At 41.5% G+C, this 26,444-nt stretch overlaps 1 protein-coding gene across 1 annotated transcript in view; it reads left to right on the top strand.

Annotated features, from left to right (window-relative positions):
• Positions 1-470: 470 nt before the first annotated feature.
• The window catches only part of LOC124675613 (serine carboxypeptidase 1-like), a 29,819-nt gene continuing 3,845 nt past the window's right edge, over positions 471-26,444 (top strand). The window contains exons 1-2 of the mRNA XM_047211681.1: positions 471-765; positions 879-955. Coding sequence (XP_047067637.1) covers positions 483-765; positions 879-955 — 360 coding nt within the window. The 5' untranslated portion in view covers positions 471-482. The remainder of the gene's footprint in view (positions 766-878; positions 956-26,444) is intronic.

The following is a 26,444-nucleotide window of genomic DNA, read 5'->3' as shown; positions in this document are numbered from 1 at the left end:
AGATCTTCCACGACAGCATCGGCGCCGTCTGCCGCCAACAAGCTGCGCCACCACCGGCATTGCCGCACGCCATAGGTCATTATAGGCCGCATTTTGCTTTAGCTAGGTTGCGCTTGCCGGTGTACCACTAATTTAGCTTCAATTTGTCGAACTATGGAAATATTGATGCTCAATCGAAGCATCTATGTCATATCAAACTATGATCATCGCCTAATTTACCCGTGCCATTTTGAATTTCGCTTTTCAGTTCTATTTTTACGGTTTCTATTCCGCGTCACTGCGAAAATCAACAGAACTTACGTTTTAGGTAAACTAAACTATATTTTTTTCAGTTCGTATTTTTCGGGCTCTATTAAAGATACTCTAAATGCACTTGCAGTCGCGTGTGGCAACCGGTCACCTGCCTATAACATCACTGTGTTGATCTACCACCGGCTCTCCGCCTATATCATTTTCCCGAACAGCTGCTATCGCGGGCCCCAATGGCGTCCTCGCCCTTTCCCCTCCTCCTCGCTCTTGTGCTGCTCCTCTTCTCCGTCGCCACTGCGGCCCCGGAGAACCACCTTGTCGCTCAGCTCCCGGGCTTCGATGGCGCCTTCCCGTCCAAACACTACTCCGGGTACGTAACCGTGGACGAGAGCAACGACAGGAGGCTGTTCTACTACGTCGTGCTGTCGGAGCGCGACCCGGCCACCGACCCCGTCGTGCTCTGGCTCAACGGCGGCCCAGGCTGCTCCAGCTTCGATGGATTCGTCTACGAGAACGGTCAGAATCGATCTCACCTCCCGTCCTCCAGACACAATGCTTTCTTTGCTTGGTGGTGTTCGATCTTGATTTTAGGATGATCCAGCCCTGCTCTTTAATTATTTATTAATTAGGCCCCTTCAATTTTGAGCGTGGAAGCACTCCGGGAGGATTGCCGAAGCTGCAGCTCAATCCGTATAGCTGGTCAAAGGTAATTCACCTGGAAGTTATACAGTCTCTGTACTCGTAACTTTTACAAGTTTATGCGGATATTTTCTTGGAGAATATGGTGCAGTTTTGCAGTGCATATAAATCAAGGTTTAAAATAGCGCGCTATTTCTCCGCTAATACCACGCAATAGCATATTTGGAGGGTCTACGCTAAATTTTAGTAATTTTGCTCGCTATAGCGTTATTTGTGAAATAGCATGATATATCGTGCTAAAACTTCATAGCGTTAGCGCGCTATTTTTTCAATCTAAGTTGCTTTCACTTTTTTGTGGTGATGAACTACAATATGTTGATTCCTTTTCTAGATTAGAACCTAATATCGCTAATGGTGATGATTCTTAATAAAGAATTTATATTATGTTGTTGCCTTGCGGAATACTTATGTTAGCCTTCTGAAAAATTAGAGATCTATTTGTTGTATGTGGTTATGTATGTATGATTCAGTCATTTTTTGGACTAAATATTCAACCTTTTTAGCGAAATCCTTTATTTTTAGACTATATTTAATATTTTTTTCAAAACGCTATTTGAAATATAGCACGAAATTAGCACGATATAGCATCCATAGCATTTGAAGGAGGCCAACGCTATTTCATTTAGCACGCTATTTTAAACCTTGATATAAATTCAGGACTACCCCTTGTTTGTTGATTGGTAAATTAATCATAAAAAGATATCAAAAATTTATTAAAATTTAGATATATCTAGATTCTGTTTAATGTATAGATACATATAAATTTAAATAAATCTTTGCATCCTTTTATATGGAGTACTTTGCAATAATGTATAGATACATATAAATTTAAATAAATCTTTGGCATCCATTTATATGAAGTACTTTGCAATAGTTGATATGACTGTCTTATCTTAAGCTTGCCACATAATTTAGATATAATAACAAAATATGATGTACAATAGATTATTTGTTAGCATTATCTTTATTAACCACACATCCTAAATATGTGGTGAGAAAAATTATGCTAAAAAATTATCTCCTCCATTCGTCTTGCATCGTCCTGCAAGTGTGTAAAAGGATGGCCTTGGGTTAAAAATGCAAATTAATTGCCACTAGCGCCAGATTCGTCTGTCTTGTACGTACAGATGATAACTTTGAGATGAAAAATGCAAATTAACTGACACTAGCCCCAGATTCGTTTACTTGACGTTAATCAAGGCTGCGTTGTCGGCTAGTAGTTCATTAAACCAATATATAAGATTTTTTTAATTAGGACCTGTATCATGGAGACTGACACCAAGTTATCCCAGAGTCTGTCAGATCATTAGGAATAACAAAGTCTCGCAGATCTGGTTTACAAATTGGAAGTCAGGAAAACGGTGTCATGATGATACTACTCTCTTCGTCCAAAATTACCGTGCGTTTTAGGTATAGTCCGGTCAAACTTTGTAAATTGACCAAGTGCTATCAACATCAATCACCAATACCTGCAGTATGAAAATATGTATTTCATCACTATTCTAATAATATCGATTTTCATCACCGGAGGGTTAGATGACTAGCTGAGGCAGGAGTGCTTTCGGCTACCTAGCGAATCTGGGTTTGAGTCTCGAACACCGCGGTTTGCTGCTCATAGCTCCCCTAGCTTTCCTGTAAGAATATACCTTGGATGCTCGTCCATGGGTCTCTTTTTTTTTTGAAAATATGTATTTCATCACTATTCTAATAATATCGATTTTCTATTGTAAATATGTGCATTCTTTTTCACATAGATGATTAAATTTTACAAAAAAATAGCTTTAGTTAAACCTATAGCTCAGGTTAATTTGGGAAGAGGGAGTAGACCACAAAGAGATTGACATCGACATTACTGCAGATGCACTGTGTGTGAACATTAATTAGATAGTGGGAAAGTTGTTCTAGTAGTAGTTAGGCATTCGCAATACATTGTTTCTTAGCACATTATTTCAGATAGTGATGTATGCTAAAAACTAATTACTACAATGTACTTTTAGGGTTTTATCTAAATTTAATAATTTTAGCCTCGTGTATGTGATTAGACTAGCACTACTTTTGTGTGTGTGATTTTTTGCATGAGTTGTATCTTAATCCCTCTGCTTATAAATAGATTGTGTTCTAGGATCTGTCAAAGTCTAACTTTAAAACGTTTGACTAAACTATCACCAAAAAATATCAACATCTATAGTCAAACCTAGCAAATTTTGACTTTGACTAAATTCGAAACACCAAGTAAATGAAAAGGAGAGAGTAGCTAAGATACAACAATTATCTCTTTCATCATTTAATATGGTGTCACATCTGGCGTAGAATACCACGCTAAGAACCTTTTATTGTGAAAGGGCTTAAATCGAACGCTTTTATCATATATGCAGTTTTTTTAAACCATCTCAACCAGAATGCCATCACATTGTTACGCTTTTATCATCCTTCATCCATGTCTCGTTCGAGCGGAGCCCATCCTTGGATCCTAGTCCGAGAAACCTCGATTCCCTTTCCTTCTGCAATCCTAGCCCAGCCGTCAATTAGGGGACATAAGAGCATTTTCAGTCGTGCCCTCCAAAGCGTCTCCAAATCACGCCGGATCAAGCGTTTGGGGACGCTTTTTCTTCGTGCCGCGTTTGGAACGCGTTGCTGCCCCATCACGTCCCCCAAATGCACCCTCCAAACATTAAAATAACTTTTTTTTATTTTTTTGCATTTTCATTTCAATAGAGAGAAGGAATATTACACAAACTAATACGTAGTTTGAAACATGGTTAAAATATTGCAAAATGAGAAAACCTAACTAGTGTTGGCCTCGCGGATTTCGTGTGTTCGCTGCCAAGAAAGAACACTCTCAGTCACTCTCAGTTACCTAAACAGGAAAATTCAGATGGTTGAGCGAGTGCCCGGGTTTTGTTCTTTGATGCGTAGGAATACCATCTAGAAACCTACACTAGTAGTTTCAATTGGTGGGCGGTCATCTTCGCGGCAAAGAAAGAAACTCGCCGTGTTCAATCATCGTCTTCGTCGTCGTCGTTGTGGTAGTGCCGGCGGCAGGACGTGGCATCGAATACCTTCACGCTTATCTCCTCGCCGCCTTGGTAGCAGAAGTTGAGCACGCAGCCGGCTTGGAGGTCGTGGTAGCGCGCGAACTTCTCCCAGCCGGTGTGGAGGTACATCTTGCCACACCCGTCAAAGAGCACGTCCACCGAGCACCGGCAAAAGATGCAGCTAGCCTCCCACCGCGACAACGCGGCCGACTCCATGCTGGCGACGAAGTCGGCGAACTTGTCCGACAGCCTCTAGATGCCTAGTGTGTCGCCATTGAGGACGACGATGAACTCGAACTCCCACTCCCAAGATGACGACGGTGAAGGTGATGATGACCTTGGAGGCGTTGCTGCTCCAGCACGGCTACCGCGGCCACGACCTCGGCCTCGACCTCGATCTCTACCAGCCATGGATTGGCCCTCGACTCCTGAGATGGTGGAGGCTAGGATTAGGGAGAGAGGCGCTAGGGTTTGTGTGAGGGATGATGCGCGAGCACTCCTTTTTATATGCCGGAGGGAGGCGAGGGAGCGGTGGCACGCATTAACGCCGGCACGGAGAGCTAGGCGCGGCGAGACATATCAATTCGCCTCTGTGGAAACTGCACCGTCGCTGCACGCCAATTCCTTCCGTCGCGAGGTAGGCGACGGTTGGGCGTCGTTCGTGTGGCAATGACGGGTCGGGCCTGCCACTCCCCTCCTTGCTTCTCGCTCTGTCCGGCACATCCGAAGCGTCCCCTGTGGAGTGGGTACAGACTCGGGACGTCAAATAGCGTATTGGGACGCGCCAGACGGAAGGGGGTTTTGGGACGTGCGGCTAGGATTGATAAAATCTCGGATGCGTCTAAAAAACCTTTGGGTACGCTACGGGGACGCGAGTGAAGATGCTCTAAGTCGTTATTACCTGTTTTCCAAATCGCCCAAATGACTGCAACTATGTGATTCCATTTTTTTGCATGCCAGATAATCCAGCAATGTGTTGCATGCATTGCATCAAGTAACTAGCGCAAGTTCTCTCACACAAAAAAAAAGTAACTAGCGGCCAAAAACAAAGCTGAAGCACATTGTACAACGTTCCAAATAAATTTTGAAAAAGAGCAAGTGAAAGGAAAAGCCAATAGATAGATTCAGAGAACAAAATAAGCATCTGTGTATTGTTCAAGCAAGATCGAAGTTATCGAGCTAGCACTACCTCCACCTGAGACTCGCCTACAGATGGCTTAGAGCAAATCCAATCGCCTCCCTTAAAGCGTTTCCTAAAGGTATTTAGAGCGTGCCGGATATTTTTTTGTTCTCAGCCGCGCGTCCCAAAGGCCCTTTCCATCCGACACGGACCAATACGATGTCGGCGCCCTGAGCCCATCCCAGTCCACAGGGGACGCTCCGGACATGCTGGAAATAACGAAAAGCGAGGCAAGGAGTGTCGGGACTGGCGCGTCAGCGACACGGACATTGAAAACCCCGTCGCCTACCTCTGGTCAAGCGACGCTAATGGCGCCTAGCTTTCCCAGGCGATGCAGTGACACGTCTCGTCGTGCATGGCTGCGTAGCCATCTGCGCTGGCGTTTATTGCGGCCAACACCCCGCTGCCATCTCGCATGCCGCCGTTGTACAATAAAGAGCACCCCTCCTTCCTTCCCCATTCCAATCTCGCCGCTTCCAATCTCGCTGCACCCCCTTCCTCTCGCCGCACCTCCTTCCTCGGCGGCAATGTCGTCCTCCCGCAAGAACGTCCTCACGGCGAACGGCTTCAGCCGCGGCAGTTTCACGGTGGTGGAGGCGTGGGCGTTGTACCGCGCGCGGTACTCTGTCCCGCCGGACATGCGCCTGCCAAGCTGCGGCGGGTGGAGGATGGCCGTCAACAGGGTCGGCGTCCCGCCGCCGCCGCCAGTGGGAACCGAACACTGGAGGGACGCGATCAGGACCCAGCGTTCTCGTCTCAGCGCCGAGGAGCGAGCCGATCCCACCTGGGCCCCCACCGATAACAACGAATGGTGGGCGGACTTCTTCCAGGCGCAGCACGACGCCGTGATGAGCAGCACCGACGGCCTCGTCGGCCGGAAGAACACTTGGAACAGGGAGGGGCGCATCCGCTTCTGGGCGTTCCCGGGTGCACCACCCCGAACATCATCAACGGCATCCACAACAGCGCCCCAAGGCTAGAGATGCCGCCTTCGCCGCCACCATCTCCTTCGGCCGCGGCGCACTGGCAACCGAGGAGGACGTACTTGTCCTCCTCGAAATCTTCTTCCTCGCAGCAAGATGGACGCCTTCCTCGCACCGCGCCATGACGTGCAGCGTGCTGAAGCGCAGGGTGAAGGAAGAGTCGAAGTACGCGACACCGCTCGTCATTCGGAGGCGCGACGGCAGCAGCGTCAGCATTCGCGAACCAACGCGGCAACAGCATAGGCGCGCCGGCAGCGCCCTCCTCGCCCCGAAGCCGGGGGTGAAGGAGGACCATGACGACGAGGAAGCCGCCAAGGCCGCGCAGTTGGCGGAGTACAAGCGGCAGCAGCGCCTCATCGCCAGCGGTGACGACCCCGAGGACTGCCCAGGCTTGTGTGCAGCGTGCATGGCGTCATTGAACGACAAGAATGCCTGGAGGGGCGACCTCGATGCGGCGATCCCATGTCCACCCGCGACGCTGGGGTGCCGCTCATCGACCTCACCAACGACGGCGAAGCTCGGCCAAGCGGCGTGGTGAAGAACGAGCCCGTTGATGACCCACAAGTATAGGGGGTGTATCGTAGTACTTTCGATAAATAAGAGTGTCGAACCCAACGAGGAGCAGAAGGTGTTGACAAGCAGTTTCGATGAAGGATTCACTGTAAATGCTCACAGACAAGTATTCAGGGGGTTTTAATATAGCAGTTGAATAAAGTACAAGTAAGTAAAGTGCGAGAGAAATAATTGCAGCGAGTGGCCCAATCCTTTTTAGCACAAAGGACAAGCCGGTTTGTTTACTTATAATGACCAAATGTTCTTGAGGACACACAGGAATTTCGTCTAGTGCTTTCGCTTCATATAGCTGATTAATCTTCATTGTTTTGATAAGTGTTGTGTGGGTGAACCTATGCTAATGCACCGCCCTTCCTAGGACTAATACATACTTGTGATTATACCCCTTGCAAGCATCCGCAACTACAAGAAAGTAATTAAGATAAATCTAACCACAACCTTAAACTCGAGATCCCGCTATCCCTCCCGCATCGATATACCAACGGGGGTTTAGGTTTCGTCACTCCGGCAACCCCGCAATTAGCAAACGAATACAAGATGTATTCCCCTAGGCCCATAAATGGTGAAGTATCATGTAGTCGACGTTCACATGACACCACTAGAAGAATAACACCACAACTTAAATATCATAACATTGAATACTAACCAACATACTTCACTATTAACATTTAGACTTCACCCATGTCCTCAAGAACTAAACGAACTACTCACGAGACATCATATGGAACATGATCAGAGGTGATATGATGATGAATAACAATCTGAACATAAACCTTGGTTCAATGGTTTCACTCAATAGCATCAATAACAAGTAGAAATCAATACCGGAGAGTTTCCCCTATCAAACAATCAAGATCCAACCCTAATTGTTACAGCGGTGACGAGGTGCAACGGTGGAGATGGCGGTGATGATGATGAAGATGATGGTGATGATGATGGAGATGATGTCCAGCTCGATGACGGTGATGATGGCGTCGATTTCCCCATCCGGGAGGGAATTTCTCCGGCGGATTTCAGCCTGCCGGAGAGCTCTTTCTCTCTCGGTGTTTTCCGCCCGCGCAGGCGGCCGTGACTCTTCGCGACTATCCTCTGGAGCTTAGGGTTTCGGGACGAAGAAGTACGCGAAGGAGGGGAGGCCAGAGGGGGCTGTGGGCCCCCTCCCCACATGGCGGCGCGGCGAGGGCAGGGCCCGCGCTGGCCTATGAGGGGGGACCATGGCGGCCCTCCTCGGCTCCTCCTTTTGGCTACCTCCGTCTTGTGGAAAAATAGGATTTCCAGTATAATTCCCGTCAATTGCTGATCTTCCGAAATATTGCATTCTGACGGTGCTTTTTCCAGCAGAATCCTGACTCCGGTGTGCGATTCTCCAATAATCATGAAACATGCAAAATAGATGAAATAACATAAGTATCATCCCTAAATATGAAATATATCAATGAATAACAGTAAATTATGATATAAAATATTGATGCAAACTGGACGTATCAACTCCCCCAAGCTTAGACTTCGCTTGTCCCCAAGCGAAACTGAGCTCAGTAAACAAGACCACATGTTTATGGAGTGAAGAGTCGATAAATAAAATACGGACAAGAAGCATCATATCAATTCACACAAGACATTCTAGTAGACAACTTCCTCATATAATTCAACTTGAAACAAGTAGAAGGTAATCACAAATAAAGGTGCATAAGAAATCAATATTGGTGATGGGAAACTTCGTTCTTGGTCGAGAACAAGCTATCGTATTATACTTATCTATTGAGCAAGGTTCTCATATTAAAGCTTATAATAAACTTGCATACTCAATCATAGTAATCTTCTCATAATCATTGATAACTTTCAAAGCTATATTCATTCAGATAAAACTTGTACTAAACAAGAAAGAATACAAGGCATGATTAAGTAGATCACAATATAGATGGTTGGATCACAACAACTCAATTGCTTGCTTAAGATGGAGGGAAATAGGTTTACTGACTCAACATGAAAATAAAAGAAAGGCCCTTCGCTGAGGGAAGCAGGGATTAAATCATGTGCTAGAGCTTTTAAAGTTTTGAAATCATAAAGAGAGCATAAAAGTAAAGTTTTGAGAGGTGTTTGTTGTTGTCAACAAATGGTAGCGGGTACTCTAACCCCCTTGCCAGACAGACTTCCAAAGAGCGGCTCCCATGAAGGACGTTATTTCCACCAGCAAGGTAGATCATCCCTCTTCTCTTTTGTTTACACATGCATTTTAGTTTATTTAAGGATGACACTCCTCCCAACCTTTGCTTACACAAGCCATGGCTAACCGAATCCTCGGGTGCCTTCCATCAATCACATACCATGGAGGAGTGTCTATTGCAAAATTAAGTTGCTTACTGATGAATCAGGGCAAATCATGTGAAGAGAGTTATTAATGAAAGTTGATTAATTGGGGCTGGGAACCCCGTTGCCAGCTCTTTTGCAAAATTATAGGATAAGTGGATGAAGCCACTAGTCCATTAGTGAAAGCTGCCCAACAAGATTGAAAGATAAAACACCACATACTTTCTCATGAGCTATAAAACATTGACACAAATAAGAGGTAATAGCTTTCGAATTATTTAAAGGTAGCACATGAAGTATTTACTTGGAATGGCAGGGAAATACCACATAGTAGGTAGTTATGGTGGACACTGATGGCATAGGTTTGGTTTAAGGGTTTTGGATGCACGAGAAGCATTCCCTCTCAGTGCAGGTCTTTGGCTAGCAAGGTTGATTAGCAAGCATAAGAGTTGAGGGAAACAAACAAATATACATGTGATAATCATGCATCTTACTTGTAAGCACAAACAATTTTAACTTCAGAATACTAAGCTAGGAACTAACAAGAAAGATAATAACATATCTACATGTATTTCCTCTTTTCTATTTAAACTCAAAGTGTTGTTGCTATTGACCAATGCTAAGGTTGCCAAAACCAAATAGACTTACTCAATGCTCCCAGAGTGATACCAATACTAACAACAAGATCAATCATATAATAGAAATTGCAAACTAAAATAAGATGTGCAATATGTAAATGATAAGACTTCTCATTAATATTCCATAACGATAGCTCACACCAAGGGATACATAGATAACCAACTAAAGAGAGATACTTCCATACCGCAACACATCTTATATGATAACTTCTCTACTCATGATATGACACTACTTGATAATAAAGAGGTAAAAGATAGTGATGATGTGATACCGCGACACTCCCCCAAGCTTGGAACAAACCAAGGGGATGCCAATACCGATGATGAATTACTCCTCCGGCGGTGGTGATGAATTCTTCCCATCATCGGACTTCCAAGGAAGAGGCTCTCCATCAACAAATGACATCTTGGTCTCGTGAATCCCGAAACTAGCAGCATAGCTTATGTGTTTAAACCTGTTTTCATACTCACAGTTTTGATTTTGAACATCATGGAGTTGAGCTTGAAGTTTGTTGGTGGTGTCGTGAAGTGAGAGGATATCGTTCCACAGCTTTGCAGTCTCCTTCTCGTGTTCATCAATAAGTTCAGACACGATCTTGTGGAAGATGTCCACTTCACGCTCAGCCATCTTCTTGTAGTTGAAGACCTCTTGTTCTAGCTTCTCCATCCTGTCTTCCAAGCTTCCTTCTCCTTTAGGACCCCGGACATCTTCAATCTGCAACTCTCCATCTACGAGCAGCAATTCCTTGGGGTGCATCTTCAACTCGCTCATGTATGGGTTGACGACGTCTTCAAAGAAGCTATCCTTCGGAGTTCCCGACGAAGACATGGTGTCTCTAGATCAAAAACAGATCCTGGCAGAAACAGCTCAAAACAAAACACATCGAGAAAACGATATACGGACCTCCAGGGATCCGGGGGATTATATAGCAAAAAAATTCACGACAAAAGGAAAGTACCAGGTCGAACCAGAGTCGGAGAGGGGCAACGAGGTGGCCTCCTCATAGGGCGGCGCGGCCAGGCTGGGGCCCGCGCTGGCCTATGAGGGAACGCCCTCGTGCGTCTCCTCCACTTCGTTTCGATCTTGTAATTTTTCATATTTTCTAAAAGTAGCAAAAACATTGTTCGGAAAGTTAAACGCGGACTTTTCTTACCAGTACTGTTACCTATTCAAAATCGAACTCTGCAGGACTGTCAACTTGACCTTTGATGAAGGCTTCCGGAGTTACCACTCGAATAACATCAACATCTTCATTATAAGAATCACCGGAGATATAATGCTTGAGTCTTTGTCCATTTACCACTTGTGTGGCATTACCTTGTAGAGAGCTAATTTTAATTGCCCCTGAACGATACACCTCATCAATGACATATGGTCCTTCCCATTTTGAGAGTAATTTCCCTGCAAAAAATCTGAGACGAGACCGATACAATAGGACTTTATCTCCAACGTTAAATTCTCTTTTGATAATTCTTCTATCATGCCATTTCTTAACTTTCTCTTTAAAGAGTTTAGCATTTTCACAAGCTTCACTTCTCCACTCATCTAGAGAACTCAATTGTAGCAATCTTTTCTTACCGGCAAGTTTAGGATCTTTATTTAGTTTCTCACAGCCCAATAAGCTTTGTGTTCTAGTTCTAAAGGTAAATGACAAGCTTTCCCATAAACCATTTTATACGGTGACATACCCATAGGATTTTTATAAGCAGTTCAATAAGCCCAAAGTGCTTCCTTCAATTTAATAACCCAGTTCTTTCTAGATTTATTAACAGTCTTTTGCAAGATAGATTTAATCTCTCTATTTGATAATTCTACTTGCCCAATAGTTTGAGGATGATAAGCGGAAGCAATTCTATGATTAATACCATATTTAGCAAGAGTTTTTCTAAAACCACCATGAATAAAATGAGAACCTCCATCAGTCATAAGATATCTAGGAACTCCAAATCTAGGAAAAATAATATCTAAAAGCATCCTTAAAGAGGTCTCACCATCAGCACTTTTTGTAGGTATGGCTTCCACCCATTTAGTAACATAATCAACAACGACAAGAATATGAGTGTTACCTTCTGAAGAAGGGAAAGGACCCATGAAGTCAAATCCCCAACAATCGAATGGTTCAATAACAAGAGTATAATTCATAGGCATTTCATTGCGTCCGGAGATATTACCAACCCTTTGACATTCATCACAAGATAAAATAAACTTTCTTGCATCTTTGAAGAGAGTTGGCCAATAGAAACCTGATTGTAGAACCTTTTGCGCGGTTCTATCTCCGGCGTGATGTCCTCCATAAACACTATCATGACACTTACTCAATATCTGTTGCTGTTCATATTCGGGAAACATCTCCGCAGAATACCATCCACTCCTTCTTTATATAAGTGTGGGTCATCCCAAAAATAATGCCTCAAGTCATAAAAGAATTTCCTCCTTTGCTGAGCTGAAAAGGTTGGAGGCAAGTACTTGGATACAATAAAGTTAGCATAATCAGTGTACCAAGGACTATCTCGCGAGCTCACCTTTATTACAGCCAATTGTTCATTTGGAAAACTATCATTAACAGGAACAGGATCATAAGTAATATTTTCCAATCTAGACAAATTATCAGCAACGGGATTATCAGCACCTTTCCTATCTATAATATGTAAATCAAATTCTTGCAAGAGAAGCATCTTTCTTTGCCATAAGGTATCTAATTGCAGCATGATCAGTATGAATTGTAACTTTTGAATCAACAATATAGGATCTAAACTTGTCACAAGCAAAGACTACAGCTAATAATTCTTTTTCAGCTTGTAGCATAATTTCTTTGAGCAAGCATCAAGAGTTTTGCTAGCATAATGAATAACATTCAATTTTTTATCTACTCGCTGTCCAAGAACAACGCCTACAAAGTAAAATCACTAGCATCACACATAATTTCAAAAGGTAAATTCCAATCAGGAGGTTCAACTACAGGAGCAGTTGTTAAGGATTTCTTTAGAGCTTCAAAAGCTTCCTTACAATCATCATAAAAAACAAAAGCTACATCTTTTTGAAGAAGATTAGTAAGAGGCTTTGAAATCTTGGAGAAATCTTTAATAAATCTCCTATAAAACCCAGCATGACCAAGAACACTACGAATACCTTTAACATCCCTAGGATAGGGCATCTTCTCAATTGCTTCAACTTTAGCTCTATCAACTTCAATACCTCTCTCGGAAATTTTATGTCCCAATACAATTCCTTCATTAACCATAAAGTGACACTTCTCCCAGTTAAGAACAAGGTTAGTTTCTTCACATCTCTACAATACTTTATCAAGGTTTCGCAAGCAATTATCAAAAGAATTCCCATAAACAGAAAAATCATCCATGAATACCTCTACAATATTCTCACAAAAGCCATGAAAAATAGCAGACATGCATCTTTGAAAAGTAGCAGGAGCATTACATAAACCAAAAGGCATACGCCTATAAGCATAAGTTCCATAGGGACAAGTAAAAGTTGTTTTCTCTTGATCTTTAGTTTTAACAGCAATTTGTGAAAAGAATAACCATCAAGAAAGCAAAAATGAGTATTTTTAGACAACCTTTCTAACATTTGATCAATAAAGGGTAAAGGGTAATGATCTTTCTTAGTAACTTTATTAACTTTTTGATAAACAATGCACATTCTATACCCTACAACTACTCTTTGAGGGATGAGCTCATCATTATCATTAGGCACAACAGTCATTCCTCATTTCTTAGAAACACAATGCACAGGACTAACCCATCTACTATCAGCAATAGGATATATAATACCAGCTTCAAGAAGTTTTAATACCTCATTCCTTACCACATCCTTCATCTTCGGAATTAGACGACGTTGATGTTCAACAACGAGCTTTGCATCATCTTCCATATTGATAGCATGTTGGCAAATAGAGGGAGAAATCCCCTTCAAGTCATCAAGAGTATAGCCAATAGCTCTCTGTTTCTTCAATATTTCCAATAACCTTTCTTCCTCAATATCCGAAAGCTTAGAACTAATAATAACAGGATATATTTTCTTATCATCAATATGAGCATACTTAAGATTATCAGGCAACGGTTTTAAATCAAAAACAGGATCTTCCTTTGGTGGTGGTGTTGTACCTAAATCTTCAACCGGCAAGTCATGTTTAAGAATAGGTTGGCGAAGGAAAATTTCATCAAGCTCATTTCTTTCTTCCCTAAAGACTTCACTCTCACTATTCTCCAAATGTTGCCGCAAAGGATTATTAGGAGCAAGAGCAATAGACGCACACCTGTTCAACTCTAAAATCATTATTAGGCAAATCAGCTTTATAAGGAGTTTTGGCAAATTTAGAGAAATTAAACTCATAAGATTCACCAGCAAATTTAGTCATAATTTTTTCCTTCTTGCAATCTATAACAGCTCCACAAGTATTTAGGAAAGGTCTACCAAAAATAATACGACAATACTTACTAGCACCAGAACCAAGTACCAAAAAGTCAACAGGATATTTAATCTTACCACATAGAACTTCCACATCTCGAACAATACCAATAGGAGAGATAGTTTCTCTATTAGCTAGCCGAATAACCACATCAATATCTTCAAGTTCACAAGAACCAATTTCATGCATGATCTCCGTATAAAGCTCATAAGGAATGGCGCTAACACTTGCACCAATGTCGCATAAACCATAATAACAATGATCACCAATTCTAACAGAGGGCATAGGAACACTTGCTTTCCTAGACTTATTAGGATGCGAAACAATATTAGAAGCATCTTCACAGAAAATAATATGACCATCTTCTACATTTTCAGTCACAAGATCTTCAACTATTGCAACAGCAGGTTCAACTTTTATTTGTTCTTTTGGCTCTATAGGTTTCTTTGCACTTTTATTAACCGCACTAGAATAACAGAGTACTCCTTCATTTTAGCAGGGAAAAGAGTTTTTTCAATATAAGCTTCAGGAAGAATATGATCAACAGTTTCAATTATAGCACATTTATTTATAGATGGATCAATTTTATCTTTATAAGGTTCATGATACTTATCAAAATTCTTCCTAGGCAATTCAAAGTGAGAGGCAAAAGCTTTATAAAAATTTGCAACGACTTGAGAATCAAGACCATAAGTAGCACTCATATTACGAAATTTATCAGTATCCATAAAAACTTCAATACATTTATAATCATAGTTTATACCTGACAATCTGTCTTTGTCGTTCTCCCATCCTTCGGTATTCTCCTGGATCCGATCAAGACGGTCCCTTTTAAACTCTTCTTTGTTGCGTGTAAATGATCCAGAACAAGAAGTATCCAGCAAAGTCTTATCTTGAAAAGACAGCCTTGCATAGAAATTATCAATAATAATATTACCAGGAAGCTCATGAATGGGGCATTTGAGCATTAAAGACTTCAATCTCCCCCAAGCTTGGGCAATACTTTCTCCATCATGAGGCCAGAAATTATATATGAGGTTCCGATCTTTGTGAATTTCACTTGGAGGATAGAATTTGGAATAAAATAAAGGCACAATATCCTCCCAATCAAGAGAATCCCTATTCTTCAGCAATTTATACCAGTGCGCTCGCTTTATCGACAGACGATATAAAGAATAGTTTCTTCCTAACTTCATCCATAGCAATACCTGCACATTTGAATAGCCCGCATAATTCATGTAAAAATAGTAAATGATCACCAGGATGGACAGTTCCATCCCCTTCATAGCGGTTATCCACAACACATTCAATAATTTTCATAGGTATTTTGTATGGAACCTCTTTCTCACATGGCGCCTCATCCACTACCTTTGCAGTAGTAGTAGATTTTCCAAAGAGGAATTCAAGAGAAGACCTCTCCATAATGAATTATAGCAACAGGCAGGAATAAAAACAACACGTACAGTAAAAGTTTCCCTTACCAATTCCACTTACCAATAGCGCTTCACTCCCCGGCAACGGCGCCGTAAAAATAGTCTTGATGACCCACAAGTATAGGGGGTGTATCGTAGTACTTTCGATAAATAAGAGTGTCGAACCCAACGAGGAGTAGAAGGTGCCGACAAGCAGCTTTCGATGAAGGATTCACCGTAAATGCTCACGTGACAAGTATTCAGGGTGTTTTAATATAGCAGTTGAATAAAGTACAAGTAAGTAAAGTGCGAGAGAAATAATTGCAGCGAGTGGCCAAATCCTTTTTAGCACAAAGGACAAGCCGGTTTGTTTACTTATAATGACCAAACGTTCTTGAGGACACACGGGAATTTAGTCTAGTGCTTTCGCTTCATATAGCTGATTAATCTTCATTGTTTTAATAAGTGTTGTGTGGGTGAACCTATGCTAATGCACCGCCCTTCCTAGGACTAATACATACTTGTGATTATACCCCTTGCAAGCATCCGCAACTACAAGAAAGTAATTAAGATAAATCTAACCACAACCTTAAACTCGAGATCCTCGCTATCCCTCCCGCATCGATATACCAACGGGGGTTTAGGTTTCGTCACTCCGGCAACCCCGCAATTAGCAAACGAATACAAGATGTATTCCCCTAGGCCCATAAATGGTGAAGTATCATGTAGTCGACGTTCACATGACACCACTAGAAGAATAACACCACAACTTAAATATCATAACACTGAATACTAACCAACATACTTCACTACTAACATTTAGACTTCACCCATGTCCTCAAGAACTAAACGAACTACTCACGAGACATCATATGGAATATGATCAGAGGTGATATGATGATGAATAACAATCTGAACATAAACCTTGGTTCAATGGTTTCACTCAATAGCATCAATAACAAGTAGAAATCAATACCGGGAGAGTTTCCCCTATCAAACAATCAAGATCCAACCCTAATTGTTACAGCGATGACGAGGTGCAGCGGTGGAGATGGCGGTGATGATGATGAAGATGATGGTGAAGATGATGGTGAAGATGATGGAGATGATGTCCAGCTCGATGACGGTGACGATGGCGTCGATTTCCCCCTCTGGGAGGGAATTTCCCCGGCGGATTTCAGCCTGCCGGAGAGCTCTTTTCTCTCTGGTGTTTTCCGCCCCGCAGAGGCGGCCGTGACTCTTCGCGACTATCCTCTCGGAGCTTAGGGGTTCGGGACGAAGAAGTACGCGAAGGAGAGGAGGCCGGAGGGGGCCGTGGGCCCCCTCCCCACATGGCGGCGCGGCCAGGGCAGGGCCCGCGCCGGCCTATGAGGGGGGGCCATGGCGGCCCTCCTCGGCTCCTCCTTTTGGCTACCTCCGTCTTCTGGAAAAATAGGATTTCCAGTATAATTCCCGTCAATTGCTGATCTTCCGAAATATTGCATTCTGACAGTGCTTTTTCCAGCAGAATCCTGACTCCGGTGTGCGTTTCTCCAATAATCATGAAACATGAAATATAGATGAAATAACATAAGTATCATCCCTAAATATGAAATGTATCAATGAATAACAGTAAATTATGATATAAAATAGTGATGCAAAATGGACGTATCACCCGTCGACGAGCCCGACAAGCGCGACAAGCAGGACATCATCATCGACGACATGTACAACTTCCACCAATACTGCGACCCCTCTGGCGCCACAAGTAATACTAGATTAGGGCTTAGGGTTAAATTTCATCGAATTTCGTCCGAATCTATGTAATGTATAGCAAGTTTGAAGGAGGTGGCGTTTTGGCTCATAGGAGCAAATGCACCTATTACACAAAATAATTAAAAAACAAATTTAAAAATGTCAAAAAATTCTGACATAATTTTTTTGTTGTACATCGTGACATTCTATGTTAGTGCACAAGTTTTCATGGATAAACAACATTTTATGTGGCGTGTACAAAAAAGATAAAAAAATATCCTGTAAGTAGTCGTGTTATAGCATCAAAATTTGTCTTTTTTACTAGAGCCCCAAATTTTTATAGCTTTTTTTTTAAAACTTGTGTACGAACATAAAATGTGTAGATGTACATGAAATTTTTTAGTTTAAAATTTTTTGACACTTCGAAATATAGATTCGCACAATGGGAGGAAATGCTCCTATGAGCCAAACTGAATATCCCAAGTTTGAATGAACTTAACTATTTTCACTTAAATTTTAAAAATCTCAAATTCTAGAATTTTTTAACACTTCGAAATGTAGATTTACACAATGGGAGGAAATGCTCCTATGAGCCAAAGTGAATATGTCAAGTTTGAATGAATTCAACTATTTTCACTTAAATTTTAAAAATCTCAATTCTATTTGGAGGACACGGACTGGGGAGCGACGTCCTCTAAACGTGGTACGAAGAAAACACGTCGCTAAACAATAAATCTCATGGTATTTGGAGGTCGCTTTGAGGGGACGCAGGTGAAGATGCTCGTATCCATGTGCGCGCACAGTGGGAATCGAGATTGATCAGTATATCGAGGAGACAAGAGATCAGAAACTCAATTCGGCTCCCGGGTGCGTATGATCCCTCTACCATGAAAACATATTTTCAAGTGTTAAAAATTTTTGACAAAAAAATTTACATGTACATCTCCATAATATATGCGTATTCGTCAAGTTTCACGAAAAAATGATATTTTTTGTAGTCTAAGCGAAAAAGAGAAATTTTATCTTGTGACAAGTCTTTGTTTCAGCACCGAATTTTGTCTTTTTTACACACGCCACATGATATATCGATTTTTCATGAAACGACTTTGTGAGCGCGTAGCACATCAAGATGTACGTGCGAAATTTGTGTTTCAATTTTTTTGATATTTTAAAATATATGTAACATGTATTTCAAAATAAAGGGAGCATACGCTCCCATGTGCCAAAACATCACTCCCGAGATCAGATGTGCTATAAAATTTTGATATGACCTGCTGGGCGAGGCCTCCGTCATTTCATAAACTTAGTGGAAGAAATCTTATACTCCATCCGTCCTAAAATATTAAACATCTAAGATAGTTAAAAGTTAAATTCTACTAGTAACTTTAACCAAACATTTAGAAAAAAATATTCATATCTACAATATTGAATGGTTAGTTTTGAAAAACATACTTTATAGTGAATCTATTGGCGTTGATTTATATTGTAGATATTTATATATTTTTTTGTATAGACTTGTAATTGGTTTTTAACTGATCTTAGACAAGGGCACCCCTAATTGGCGGTCAGACACGTTTGGAACCTGGGTACGCGCGTACCCAATTTTCCAAAAAATGAAAAAACGATATTTGAAAGTTTCAAAAAAATGTGAAATAAAATTTTGCATGTACATATTATGTTGATACTTACTCGTGTGCGTTTTCACGAAAAAATTGAATTTTTCATAACTGGGTGCGCGCGTACCCAGGTTCCGTTTGGCATTTTCGAACCATGATAGAAGTAAAATCAGCAACATGTTCTAAACTTAAATACCTACCAAATGAACCGGACACTAATTGCAGACCGCGTACGCACTATTAGCAAAAATTATTGATGTTAGCGATACTATCTTCTAATCTGAAAATTCAAACCGTTTTTACTTTTTAAAAAGTTTGTACATGTAAAAAAAATTATCGACCCGAAATGCAAAATTTCATTTGTAATATTTGAGCGACAATTTTAGCTCATAATTTATCAACCCTCTACCCGTTAATTATCAATGGTACATGTAAAAATTTGTCGACCCGAAATGCTAAATTTTATTTAGGATATTTTCACGATTTCTTTAGCTCACAATTTATCAACCCTTCAATCCATTAATTATTAAAGGTAAATGTAAAATTTTATCGAACCGAAAAGACAAATTTCATTTAGAATATTTTAACAAAAAATTTAGCTCACAATTTATCAACTCCTCTTCCCGTTATTTATCAACGGTAAATGCAACAAAAATATCGACCCAAAAGCCTATTTTCATTTAGAATATTTTGGCGAATATTTTTAGCTCACAACTTATCAACCCCGCTGCCCGTTATTTATCAACGGTTAATGCAAAAAGTTATCAACCCGAAAAGCCTAATTTTATTTATAATATTTTTGGCGACTTTTTTAGCTCACAGTTTATCAACCCCTCGGCCCATTATTTATCAATGGTAAATGTAAAAATTTATCGATCCAGAAAGGCAACTTTCATTTAGACCATTTTGGCGTCTTTTTTTAGCTCACAACTTATCAACCCCAGTGCCCATTATTTATCAACGGTAAATGTAAAAAGTTATCAACCCTAAAAGCCAAATTTTATTTAGAATATTTTAGCGACTTTTTTAGCTCACAATTTATCAACCCCTTTGCCCGTTATTTATCGACGGTAAATGTAATAAGTTATCGACTCCACATTATCAACCCTATGCCAGTTATTTTCCCAAAAACGTGAGAAACCGTGATTACAACAATACTTAATTTTAATAGCAAGTGGTAGTTCATTTAAGTTGCAAGTGATTTCCCCACCCGTTATTTCCCCCGTAAAAACCACTAGCCTGAAAAAGAGAATTATAGTAGTTGGTCCTAAAGAATATAAATTAGCGTACCAAATACAAAAAAGGAGAATTGTTAAAAGGGAATAGACAAAAATAAGCCCAAAATAATATAATTTTGATATAAAAGTAACAACAAAAAGGGGAAAAGAGAAAATATTAAAGGAAATTAGAAAAAAGTTAGTCCAAGTAATATAAATATTGATACAAAAGTAACAAAATAAAGGGAATTGAAGAAAGGGGAACATTAATTTCAACACAAAATTACTTTAAGTGTGATCAAAGAAACACATCTCCATAAAATAATTGCATTTACTCAAAGTAGTAGTATCAACTCATGCTAACCCATCGCATGCAAACAAAAAAAAGCATGCATGCATATTAAAGAAACGTTTCATGCAAAAGGAAGGCTGTTCCTGCTCTAGTACAACTCATAGCAATCAGGCTTGCCCAACTGCTATTGCTATTCAGAGGCGTCATCTGTCTGGATATGTAATACTATATGTACTTTGTCTCTGAATTAATGAATTAGGGTGCTCAGCACCCTACTCTTGTTCAAAAAAAAAATGCAAAAGGAAGGCAGCTTTGCTGTGCTGCGGCTCGGTTGGCGATGCTGTCGGGAGTAGCATGCGCAGCTAGTCCACGCGCGGAAAAGGCAAAAGGACGCGCAGCAGCGTGGTGGACAGAATCGACCCTCCTGGCATGCGGGATCAGCAAAACGACAAAGGACGACAAACTGTACTTAACACAAACGATAAAACAAAGAGAATTGACTCACGCTGTAGCGCGAGCGTTTCGCGCAAAACAGACCGCGGGCGCGGTCGAGTGCCAGGGAGTGTTTCCGCTTAGACAATCAACCTTAGACAACTTGTAGTTTTGAAGGCAGAGAGTATAAAAAAATAAAAATAAAAATGAATTAGTGCTAGGAGGAACTAGACACTAAATGATATAGTAAAAGCGGGACCTCGGCGTGAGAATTCCAGAAATTCGTTCCTGACAGGATTCGAACTCCGGTCGTTGGGGTGCGCCACTGCGACCCCAACCACTGGGCTATGCCCACGTCCTCGAAGGCAGAGAGTATAAAGGAACGAAGGGAGTACACTTACTAGCTTTAGAGTCGAGGCCAACGAGTTATTATGAAATAATTAAGAGAACACATGTGCTATTCCAGAGTACTATCGGACCAAAGTATATATGTTTTAGGATTTAGTTTCTCGATAAAAGGAATATATTAATATCCACAAGATATAACTATATTGTTTAGAATATTAAACATGACAACATAAACTACTAACATGCATGTATTGATCAGCATGAACGGTAACAACGCATACACAACAACAGACATAACTAAATAAATCGGATCACAACACACGTATCGATCAGTTGTAGATGGGGTAGTTGTCAATGCAGCAGTGACTGTTGACGAAAACATTGGTGAAGACCGGTCGAAGAGCTCATGAAACCCTAACAATGTGGGTCACGTCCACAGCACATCTTCAAGTCAGTTACGGTAGCACACTATCTGGGAGCGATCCAAACCAACTAACTGTGACGCGTCCGTCAAAGACCCGGTTTTCCTGAACAAAAAAAATAAAGCTTGGCTCAAGGCTCAATCCACTCAACATAAAAACGGCGGGCGCGTCATGGCGAGATGAGCAAACAACTGGGGAGCGTGAGTGTATCACTCCTATGCTCACTCACTTACCAAGTGGTGAAACAATCTTCCTTATAAATTACTCTACCTTCTTTTCAATTTTTCATGTGGAACTAAACTTAGTGCCCACACCTCTTGGCACTCACATGTGAGCTGCCACCAACTTGGGGTGCATCTCACATGAGCTACCACAGATGGGATTTGAGATTTATAGGAATTTCTAAAATCTGATATGTCCACTAGTATTTGATCCAATATTTAAACAATCTCCACTGGATCTCAAATGTCTATTTAGATATATGCCAATCATGACTACTTGCTTATATACCAATGTTTCAGTGGATACTGTTAAGTTGAACTTCTGCCTAGAGATTTAAACTACACTCATTCACACTTGAACAATGGCACCTTGAATTGCAAGTTTTGCATGAACATGTTTCACTCAAAGTCATAACCCGTACATAGTTGCCAATAGCCTACCTCGCGAGTGAAGCATATACGTCATACTTCCTGATCTCTTCATGAGCTTACTAGAGACTACCCAAATCTCACAAATTGCGGTGTTCAACAATTGGACTCATATAGTTGTGTTCTTTCAAGAATGATCTGTAGAACAACATCTTTGCTAATAATAGCCAATAAAAATACATTAAGGCATGTTGCCAACCTGCCTTACAGCTACAGAGAGTTGTGCATCTTCACTTAGAGGGGGGTTACAAAATACGCTCCTAATTCATGGGATCCCCGATCACAAAGGTTGGATTACTATTGTGGTGCAACATTCATGGGTCTCAGACCCATCTCCCTCGATACACTTTCTATCATATTACGTGATAGTCCCTTTGTAAAAGGATCTATCAGGTTTTTGTATGTTTGAATATATGTAACATCTATTAATACGTAGTTTCACAGCTTTCTCGACGGACTTCAAACATCTCCTTACGTATCTTGATGACTTGCCGTTATCATTTGAATTGTTCACGTTGACAATAACATTTTGATTGTCACAATCCAAAGGATTGATGAAACGTGTTTTCAACCACATTCAAGTTCATCAAGATCTCACACGGTCATTATGATTCAATAGTGGTTGTGTCTAAAGCAACAAGTTCTACTTCCATAGTTGACCTCATAAATATGGTTTGTTTGCAAGATCTTCATGACACAATGCCACCTGCAAAGGTAAATACATACCCACTAGTGGCGTAGATATCATCTACATCAGAGATACAGTTAGAATCACTATATCCTACAAGCACATCTGGGTGCACTGAATAGTGAATCTCATAACTCATGTGAAAATCACTACAAAGATTTTAACAACTTGCACACCTTTCTCTCTTCACCCTTTACTACAAAACCATTAGGCTGATTCATATAGGTTTCCTCTTGCAACTCTCCATTAAGGAAAGCTTTCTTTACATCCATTTGATAGAAGATAAAGTCATAAGAGGCAGCCATAGAAAGTAGTACACGAATGGTGGTTAGTCTAGCGACAAGTGAATAGGTACCGGAATAATCTTTGCCTTCTCTCTATGTGTAGCATTTTCTACAAGCTACGCCTTTTGCTTCTCAATAGTACCATCCGACCTTAGCTTCCTTTTGCACTCCCATTTGCAGCCCACGGGTTTACAACCATGGGATCGTTCTGATAGCTCATAGGTTCCATTAGAAATAATTGATTCCATCTCATTACGGATATCTTGTTTCCAATCAACTTCATCTAGAGATGCATATGCCTCTGCAATGAACGTGTGAGTACCAACCACAAGGTACACAATAAAATCATCTCCAAAGAATTTTGCAACCCTCTCTCTTGCTCCTTGTATGAGCTTCATTGTCATCATTCTCATTGATGTCCTCATGTGGTTGTTTACAATATTATTAGATGTACTAGATTGAAGAATTATCTTAGAGGAAATTCTAGCGGTGATATGCATATCTTTCATAGGAAATATATTCTCAAAAAATACTGCATCGCGAGATTCCATAATAGTATCAACATGCATATCAGTTACATCAAAATTTTCAAGCATCCCTAAGTGCGCGAATAAGAAAGTGCTGATTTTCTTCCAGCCCACAACTCATAAGGGGTATTCTCTTTATTCTTGTTAGGAACGCTATTCAAGACATGACAAAAATTCAACAAATCCCCCCCACCATGCCTTTATGAAACATCAGTGGCTAACATGGAATTCACCAAATTAGTCAGCATTAGGTTTTTTTCTTTCTGCAATCCCCGTTTGATTAGGACGAGTAGGGAAGCATCCTCTCATGAATAGTGTCATTTTCCTCACAAAATTTCTCAAATATTTTAGGAAAATACTCGCAACCACAATCCGACCTAAGATGCTTGATCTTTCTCTCTAGGTTATTTTCAACTTTGGCCTTGTAATATTTAAAGTAATCTAAAGCTTCATCTTTAGTTTGCAACAAATAAACATAGAAAATCTAGGCGCATAACCATTCAACGTCAAGAAATATCTCTTTCCACCTTTTATCAACACACCACTCATCTCGCATAGATCAGAATGTATGAGTTTTAGAGGTGCCAAGTTTCTCTCCACGATCGTCTTATGAGACTTCCAAGGTTGGTTTGATTGCACAAAACTATGGCACTCTCATACTAGATAGCCGAGACTTAAACAAAAAATATTGTGACATAAACGAGAGACTCAAACACTAGTATCATCACGAACATCGCCACAAAAATGGTTCACAGACTTGTTGCAAAAATCTGAAAGGAAAACGCGGAACAAGACACCGCAGTCATAACCTGCTTTACCAATAAACAAATTCATGCTTGGAAATGACTACTTTATTCGACTCTAACATGACCTTAACCCATATGTGCATTGAAAGGAGCCACTAATGAGATTAAATATTCATAGTAGGGACATGTTGCATGTTCCTCGGTTGCACGATCTTCCTCGAAATGAACTTCAAATCTACCGTGCCAACACAACGAAGAAAATCATCTGACCAGTTCCCCATCAAGACGGATGAATCCCGAGCAACCTGATAAGAAATGAACATATAGATATCAGCACACATGTGAACATTAGCACCGTATCAATCCACCAACATGGATACTGAAATACCGAAAGAATAATACAGCGACCACAGTACCCATCGGTATTGCTAGGGATCACAACATTGACATTCTTTCCCTTTTTACCTTTGTGGTATGTACGATCTGGCCAATCCTTCTAAAAGTAACCAACATCTCCATAGTAAAGAAACTTAGTTCAGCTTTGTTCATCTTCTTCTTCCTGAAGGTAGTAGTTTTTGTAGGCTTGTTGAAAGCAGGATTGTTATGCCTTTTATTCTTTCCATATTGTCGCTAGACTGACCCTCTCCTTTCTCAGTAGTTTCATTAGCCCGGACCTTCTCCTCAACATCATAGACGCTTTTCAATCAATATCTCATGCCTCTTGTGAGTGATGTCGCGATATTCCTCCATGTAGGGGGAAACTTTGCAATAACACATTCCACCACAAACTTTTCAGGTAAGGTATACTTAAGGAGTTTGAGCCACTTTGCAATGAACTGTATTTCATGGGTTTGTTCAACTATAGAATGGTTATTCACCAACCTGAAGCCATGTAAGCTCTCCATGATATATAGTTAATTGCATGTATCAGTTGCGCTGAATTTAGTATTAAATGGATCCCAGCCCTGCCCCGCCCCTGCCCTCAATCGTCGGAGGATTCCGTTGGGGGAATCCCGCATCGAGGAGTCTATATGGGGGATGCCTGCTCCGGAGGACGGTGGGGGCAAGGATCCTTGTGCGCGGCGGCCTTGACTGACGGTGTTGGCCCCGTGGTCGAGGGTGACTCTTCCATGGCGACTCTGGTCGGTGCAGGTTTATCTAGCCTAGTGCCCTCATCAGCATCCCGGTAGTCCATTATTGGTGGAACGTTGGGTGGAGTTGTGGCTCCCTTGGTGTGGTTGTGGTTCACTAGCGCGGGATGTTTTCGTCGGCTACTAAATGCTTCCACGCTCGCGACAGTGTCTTGAGGAGTCAGATTTGGCATGATCTAGCCCATCGTCTTTGCCGGTGGTGAGGTCGGTGGTTCCTACGTGGTGGTAGCGCCCTTGCCAAGCATGAGGTTCTTGTGCCGGTAGGTTGGTAGGCCGTCGGCGGTGCGGGTCTTCCTGCCTTCGTCCGGTAGCGTGGGTGTGCGGAGGAAGGTTTTATGGGCGAAAGTCGGTCGCTCTCCTCCTGGGAGTCGTCGTGTACCTATTCGACCTCCTCAGCTCTCGGGTAAGGGCCTAGACCTCGCGATTCAAGGTCGAACGACGGTGTCAATCTCGCGTTGTTTTCCTTCCTCAAGGCGTCGACTTGAAGATTATGTTACACTAGTGCTCTCGCGGGCTGGACTTGCACGACATCATGGTTGGCCATGGTGTAACGGCGTTGCATCTTCCTCATCGACGACGGCGGGTCTTGGTGGTGTGGCGCTGCAGGGTCTGAGTGGCGGACGCGTGATGATCGACATGGAATCATGTCAACGTCGGTGGCATGTCTAGCAAGGTCAATGCTTTCATCCATGTCTTGAAGATGAATATGGCGAAGACTGCGGTGGCGGCTTCTAGACCGGTGCACGCTAAGGGTCTGCCAGACCGATTGTGCTCCTGAGGGGTTCGGTTTTTAGATGATGTGCGTAGGTGTGAGGTCAGGGCACATGATCCTGA

This window comes from Lolium rigidum, chromosome 7 (assembly GCF_022539505.1).
Source record: "Lolium rigidum isolate FL_2022 chromosome 7, APGP_CSIRO_Lrig_0.1, whole genome shotgun sequence".
NCBI lineage: Eukaryota > Viridiplantae > Streptophyta > Magnoliopsida > Poales > Poaceae > Lolium > Lolium rigidum.
This window is presented reverse-complemented; position numbering and strand designations above follow the sequence as displayed.